The 7,716-nt window shown below is 25.0% G+C and overlaps 1 protein-coding gene across 2 annotated transcripts in view; it reads right to left on the reverse strand.

Annotated features, from left to right (window-relative positions):
* The window catches only part of LOC100208903 (sin3 histone deacetylase corepressor complex component SDS3), a 26,857-nt gene extending 20,030 nt beyond the window's left edge, over positions 1–6,827 (reverse strand). For both annotated transcript variants that reach the window (XM_065807974.1, XM_065807973.1), the window contains exon 1: positions 6,368–6,827. In XM_065807974.1, the coding sequence (XP_065664046.1) occupies positions 6,368–6,721 (354 nt within the window). In that variant the 5' untranslated portion in view covers positions 6,722–6,827. The remainder of the gene's footprint in view (positions 1–6,367) is intronic.
* Positions 6,828–7,716: the final 889 nt, after the last annotated feature.

Here is a 7,716-nt window from a genome sequence, read left to right on the forward strand (position 1 = left end):
TTTTTAAAACATTCTGGTCAATTAAATTTGCGTTTTTGTGGTTTTTTTAAAAAACGATTTATTTGTAATTAAATTAATGGTTTTTTACTTTCGTCCAACACGCAAATGTTGGACGAAAGTCAAAAGTAATTAAAAGTGACGTATGTATTGGCGTAAGAATCACTTTTTTCCTTCCGCTCTTCCCAAAGACAACAAACTATAGATCTATATATATATATATATATATATATATATATATATATATATATATATATATATATATATATATATATATATATATATATATATAAATATATATACATATATATATAAACAAAACAACAACTTTCAAAAATTCCCTATCAATACCTCTAAATATATTCCATATAATAAAACAACACTGGAAATAAGAAAAACATGAATAAAAATATTTTTAGAGTTGCCCCCAATACCTTTAAACATTTACAAGGTCCCCCAATATTAAAAATATATACAATATCAAAAACTGAACCACATAAAAATCTTAAGAATTATATAAATTATTTTATGCTTTTTAAAACAACAAATTTGGTTAAAACTTACAAAATAAATTTATAACAGAATTTACTCAATGGATAAAAATTAGAATAGTATTAAAAATATATTTATAATATATGTTTAAATATATTAAATAAAATTTTAAAACTTCTCTAAAAAAAAACAACTTAAAAGACCACCACTTTTTTATGCTTAAGTTATTCAAAACCCCATTTATTTATGACAGTTATTTAAAAAGTTCACTTGTTTAAAATGGCATCAAACCTAGTTAAAGTTATTAGAGAAAAATGGAAACTGTTTAAAAGATTTTAATATAGTATCAAAATATAAACTTATATAATTTATTTTGAAAATGTTCAATAGATGTTATTTTCCATTTTATATTTATAATATAAACAAATAAAAAGAAAAATAACATATTTATTATGATATATATTTTTTTGTAAACAATTTTAAAGTTGTTCAAAAAAACTTTATTTATATTTATTTAACCGATTTATACAACTTATAATATTAAACTTATTCAAAGTTTAATAAATAAAAATAAATAAACATAAATAAAAAAACATTTTTTTACAATGAATTTAAATTAAACTATTAGACTAAAGCAAACTTTGGCTAATATGAGATTTTAGTTCAATTTTTCTTCATTTAATGCTTAAGTATAAAAATTAAACATATACCATTATGCTAACAAAAAACATGTGAAAAAAGTTTAACATCACAACAACTTCCTTATTATTTGGTAATCAAATTGCATCTAAAAGCTACCTATCTTTTTAGGGATTGCATCTCGAAATTCGAAATTCGAGAATTCCGGAATTTGTTTTCATAATATAGTTTCGAATTCCGAAAATTTTTCCAGCGAATTCCGAAATTAAAATTTATTTTTTCGTGCTCTCTCCAACTTTTAAATTGTGTTTTTGTTTCTGCACATATAAATATTCTACATTCTAATTCTATAAGAAGAAATAAAAACAACAATTGTTAATTACAGTTACCCTGCATAATAAAAGTAGACATAGAGAAAAAATCCCTAAATTGTAGTTAACAGTTACATGACTTCATTTCATATCCACTAGTAATAATTTGTTGAGATATGCTTATTGCGTTATTACGTTGTTGCAGTTAACGGTTTTATGTCTTCTTTTCATATCCACATGTAATAATTTTAATATTTGGTTTAACCTCGTGTTCTTATAGTTTACAATTTTCAACAGTGTTGAGATTTGCTTATTGGAGTGCGGTGTGTATTGAAATATTTGGATCAATACTTTTTAAACATGTAAACAAATAATTGCCACTAACTGAATTGGTGGCTCAAATATATACAAAAAATGTTAGTGTCGAAGATCAAGTAAGTGACTTCGATGAATCGGATGAGGAATACATTGAAAATGAAAATGTTGGCTTGATTGAACAAACTTATAATTAAGCTGAGCTTGTTGAGACTGAAGAATTTGGATTTAGTTTTCTCATTAAAAAAGTTTGTTCGATTGTAAAGAAATTTCGTTTTTCAAGAACATCAAATGATATTCTTCAAATATATGTGAAACAAGAATTTAAAAAACAGTAAGGAAAACTTATTATGGACACTAAAACTAGATGGAATAGCTTAGTCGAAATCCTTGAAAGGTTTAACAAGCTAAGAAGCTAAGCATTGGTTGACATTGAATCTGATATCGTTATTCTAGATGCGTAAATTTTGTTGATTAAAAACAATATCTCTGCACTTCTCCCAGTGAAGCTTATTGTTGAAGCCCTTTGTTGAGAAGATGCAAATCTGCTTTCTGCTGATGCTGAATTTTCTTTTATGCTTGATAATTTCGGATCTGATGAACTTTCATTAAAATTAAAGAAGAAATTAGAAGACCGAATAAGCCAAAGACAAACTAATGTGTCTGGAACTCTTCAGTATTTATACAATGGTGGAAAAAGTGCGATTCACGCATCTTTCACTAGACCTTTGAAAAAAACAAAAACCAAAGTTATTGAAAACTTTGCACAAAAATTGATATTTTTTTTATTTTTTATTATTTAGTTTATTTTTTGTCAAAATTTGCATTCCCTAGATCTTTTAATGAAAAAATTTATTAAACTATTATTAAACTTAAACTAAGATAATTTCTTTACTTATTAATTAAGGTTTTTTTTATTATGATTTATTTAAAACAGTATTTTAATATGATTTATTTGTGACAGTTTTATTATAGTATTATTTTATGTCTGATAACAATCTATTCTATTCAGATCTATATACAACAAAAAAATATAGAAGTTATTAGGCTACTGTTATTTATGTTTTATATGGAATGACTTCTAAAAAAAATTTTAATCAAATTTTTTTGATTTCTTAATTTTCCATACAAAGAGTTCGAGTTTGATTATTAAATCTTTTAATAATTTTATATTTTTTAAATTTAAAAATATATTTTTTGTCTGCTGAAATTTATGACCTGCGTTTTAAATAAAACTCATTATAATGAATTTTATGTATCGAAAAAAATTTTATGCGTAACAAAAAAAACTAATGTAAACTAGTATATAGGAATGTAGGCACAAGCAAGAGCTAAAGCTTTCCATTCTCACCAAGACTTGCATCTATATCTGGTATTCATTCTTAAAACAGTATGGCGCTACGACCTCTGTTTTTAAATTTTACTTATGTTAGTATTCATCTTGTTTAGTTTTATATGAAATTAAGGAGGGGTTTAAAATTGAAATAATGTCTCATTGAGAAAGATATTTCTGAGAATAGATCTACTCAAACATATCATTTTATGAACCATGTTCTCTTAAAACAGGGGGAAATTGTACTAACTTCAACCAAAAAATTTTACAGTAGATAAGATAGGCCACTTGCGAAAGTTAAATTATTTCTTCAATGAAGTGTCATCAACTTAGAGGACAAATTTCTGAGACACTGTAATAAACTTTGATCTGCCTATGTGTGTTGTTGTAATAAATAATTTAGTGTTTGAACTATATCTACCTCAATGACGCAATTTTCAAAAACTTAAAATTTAGAATTCAACTAACAGTATCTTTACCCCCAAGTTACATAGATTTTTATGCGTAGTTTGTAAGCATGGAGGCTAGCCATGCTAGACAAATTGTAGGGCCTGTATATTTGGGTTTGGTATGCTGGTCTTCTTCATAAACATGCTTCATATGGTTTGCCTGGAACAATTTTTTGGATTATTGGATCATTACTTTCTAAACACAGTATTGATTTTATTTCTGGTAACTTTTGGGGTGTCTCAAGATTCTATCTTTGGTTTTGTATAGTTTCTTATTTACAATAATGATCTTACTAATGATTTTACATCTAAAGTAGTTCTATTTGCTAAAGATTCAACTTATATATAACTTATATATACACCAGTCTTAACAAATATTTTTCTCTTTTCAATTGTTTAGAATTTAGAACAGGCAGCCTATACTGAATCTGATCTCTCTTCTGTAACACCTAGGGGATTGTGGTGGCATGTGAATTTTAACTAACAAAACTCAGTTTTTAACTACAAACAAGTATTGCAATAGTGTCAACATTCCTATATTAATGAATGGCAACCCTCTCACTGAGTCCTTTTACAATTGAATTACAAAGTTAGCATCTGCAAAAGTTGATTCTCTTTATGGTGCATTACATTTTCTTACTCTTGATTCTACTCACTACCTTTACAAATCTCTTATTCGCCCCTGTATGGAATGATATATATCACATTTGGGCTGGTTCTTCCAATGATACTCTTTTTTATCTAGACAAGATTCTAAAACCCTTTTTAAATGTAGTTTGACCTGCTATATCTGTTGAACATGACCCTCAATCAAATCTCAATTGTCCTAAGGTTGCACCTCTTTCACTTTTCTACAAATACTATCATGGTTGCTGTTCAAAGAAGCTATAAGCAAGAATGAGTTTTTGTTCCATCAATAAAAACTTACTCTTTCTTGCTCTTTGATTCTACTCTTTGTTTTTTAGTAATTCCTAACTTAAATGTGGTTGCTTGCAGCCTTAAAAAAAAAAATTAAAAAATTAATCATAGTGGAAATAGAACTTTACAAAATGTAAAAAATTGTCCAAAGGACAATTTTTTTTTCCAATGTGATCATAATGGTCTAAAGTTTTTTTAGATTGTTGTGTGTCCTAGTTTTTTCATAATTGTTGTTTAAATTAAAAAAATATTTTGCAAAAAAATATTTTTGCACAAATACGCAAAAAAAGAATTTTGTGCAAACACGCAAAAAAGGTTTTATTATTTATTTTTTTTTGCATAAATTATGCAAAATCTTTTTTTAATTTAAACAACAATTATGTAAAAACCAGGATACACAACAACCTAAAAAAAAATTTGGACCATTCTGATCAGATTAGAAAAAATTTTTTTAAAAATATAGAGATTCATCTTGGGCTCAAAGCCAAATAATTTAGTAACAATTTGGAGCTTTTTCAGAGTATTTTGCAACTTGAGCACAAGATAAATATCTATATTTTAAATTTTTTTTTTGTAATCGTATTTTTTTATATTTGCTCCCAATTTGGTTTCTTGTGTACTCACATTTTGAAAATTTTATTTTTTTTACCACCCCTACTATTTATATTTAAAAAATGTTTATATTATTAAGTCTGGCATCTTCTATTTCACAACGAGAGTTAGGCTACTCCAGTAATCAAAATAAAAAAATTGACCCACTATTTTAAAATCTAAAAATTTTAATGAAAGATGCTGAATTGATTAATTTTCTTTTCATATTTGGATTCAACACTTTCAAAAATAATCAGGTGCCAACTAGTTATTTTCTTCATATTGAACTTAATTTATTTGAAAAAAAAATCTACAACCTTCCACGACAACATGTAAGTACCACTATAAAATCTTTAATGTAAGTACTACTACAAAATCTTTAATGTGAGCCCAAATAGGTAACTTTTTATATAAATTTTAAAATGACATATCTTTATAATTCTCTTTAGACTGAATTTCAATATGTCATAACTTTTAAACCATTTGAAGTTTGGAACTTAATTTTGCATTTTTTAAATGTATTATTGATAAGTACCAATGTTCCTATCAAGAAGTTGAAAAACAAAGCTGAGACGGCAGGTGGAATAACTATTCTCTTTTTACATGGAATCATCCATTAAACACAACATAACTTTTTTTATTTATTTTTTAAATATTTAACAAATTCTTTATCAAATCATTAAATCCAAACCAATAGCTCTATCAAAATACTATACATGACTAAATCTCAACAGGACTTAAAGTGAAATCTTCTATTATTAAAAACAATTTTTAGGCATTTTTCTGGCTATGACCTTATGTATTTCTTTAATTTCAAAGCATGCTTCTAAATTGTAGAAAGAACCAATTACTTTTATTAGCTAACATGTCTTTCAATTTTGTTTTAATAATTTCAAACAAATGTTTATAACTAAATTATTTTAAATAATTTTTTATATGAAGACATATAAGATAATCAAACTATTTACTAATTATTAATACTTCAAGAATATTGGCCATCTTATCATAACACTAAAACTATGTTTTAAATGGCATTTTAAAAGTTGTACAACAAAATAACTAACAAGTTCAAGTTGGAGTAGAACTTTTTATTCATATAAATCAATAGCTTTATAAAATCTTTTGAAGATGAAATTCAGTTAGGTCTCTATAATTCTGTCATGTCAGATAAGAGAATTTATGCACACAAAAAAAAAGAAATCAAAGTAATAATTTAAAAAATAGTTCAAAACATGTGTAATAAAATATAAGAACACACAGTCAACTTAAATCAAAAATACTTGAAACAATTCAATATAAAAATTAAATAATTCAAAACTTACTTTCACTTTTTTTTTCTTTCTATTTTTTTGATTATTTATTGTTTCTGATTTTTTATTTATTTTTTGATCATCACCTAAAAATTTTTTTTTTTTAATGTTTCTTTTTCCATCATTATCTGCATCAAAAAATCTTCGCTTATCAGCAAGCATTTTTTTTGATTCTAACATTGCAAGCTTGGCTTGTGATGGTTTTCTTCCTCTTTTTGATTTACATTCGTCATTTGGAGAGTAAGTAGATGGTGAATTAGATTCAGATAATTTACTTGGCAGTTTTTTACCGCCTTCTTCTGTCTTCTTCCTTGGTTTAAGTAGCTCGTCGTCAACGATCTCTTTGGTCATATTAAAATAGAACATAGAAAACCCATCAATTCTTTTAATTTTTTAGCAACAGTATTTGTGATATTTTGACAAGTTTTAAATATTTTATAAACCTAATTTTGAAAAAAAGTGTTGTTAATCGAGACTTAAAAGTAAAAAAAATCTTGGAGTATAGTTTTTGCTGTACCTTTTGTAGTATAAGTTGTAATCAAATAATTTCGGAAAACCTCAATCTAACTTTACAACATAATAAAACAAACAAATAAAACAAAAAAACGAACACACAATAGCAGTTTACAATATTTTTATACAAAGGAACTTATTTGTTAAAAGCATACAGTTTTTGAAAAAACTCATCTACACTTATTCGACGTTGTTTTAGACTAAAAAAAATAAATAGAATTTTATTTATATAAAGAGTTTATAGAGTTTATAAAGTTAATTAACTTATAGAGTTTTTTATAAAAAAAACTCTATATAAAATTCTATTTATTTTTGAAAAACAAAAAATTTGAAGGTGCTTCCGATACAGCAAGAATTTATGAAACCGGCAAAATTAGAATTTGTCAATAATCGTTGTTCGCTTGAATTAGTTCTATTCATGCCTATAAAAAGTTTTCAAAATTTGTAAATATGTCACAATATATGTTTTTAAAAATATAAAAGTAAACTTCGCGGAAAACAGTTACAGTTAATTTTATCTACTCTTTATAGAAATATTTTGATTGTCATCCTTAGTTTTCTAAGTACGTTCTAATTATTAGGTGAAGATTCATATCATAAGGTGAAGATAATATGATACTTCAACGATTTCTTCACTTTATTCGTTGTCTTTTTTTTTTTCAGTTTACATTTATAACATGTCGTATAATATAAACTTGGCATCTGGAAGAAGAAATATAAATATAATTAATACAAGTAGTTAAAATCAAAATAGCAATCTAAAATAGTTAAAAAATCATTATAAATAACATAAATAACATTATAAAATGTTAAAAAATCATATCTCAAAAATATTTTAACATATTATC

Source organism: Hydra vulgaris, chromosome 10 (genome assembly GCF_038396675.1).
Source record: "Hydra vulgaris chromosome 10, alternate assembly HydraT2T_AEP".
In the NCBI taxonomy this organism is placed as follows: Eukaryota; Metazoa; Cnidaria; class Hydrozoa; order Anthoathecata; family Hydridae; genus Hydra; species Hydra vulgaris.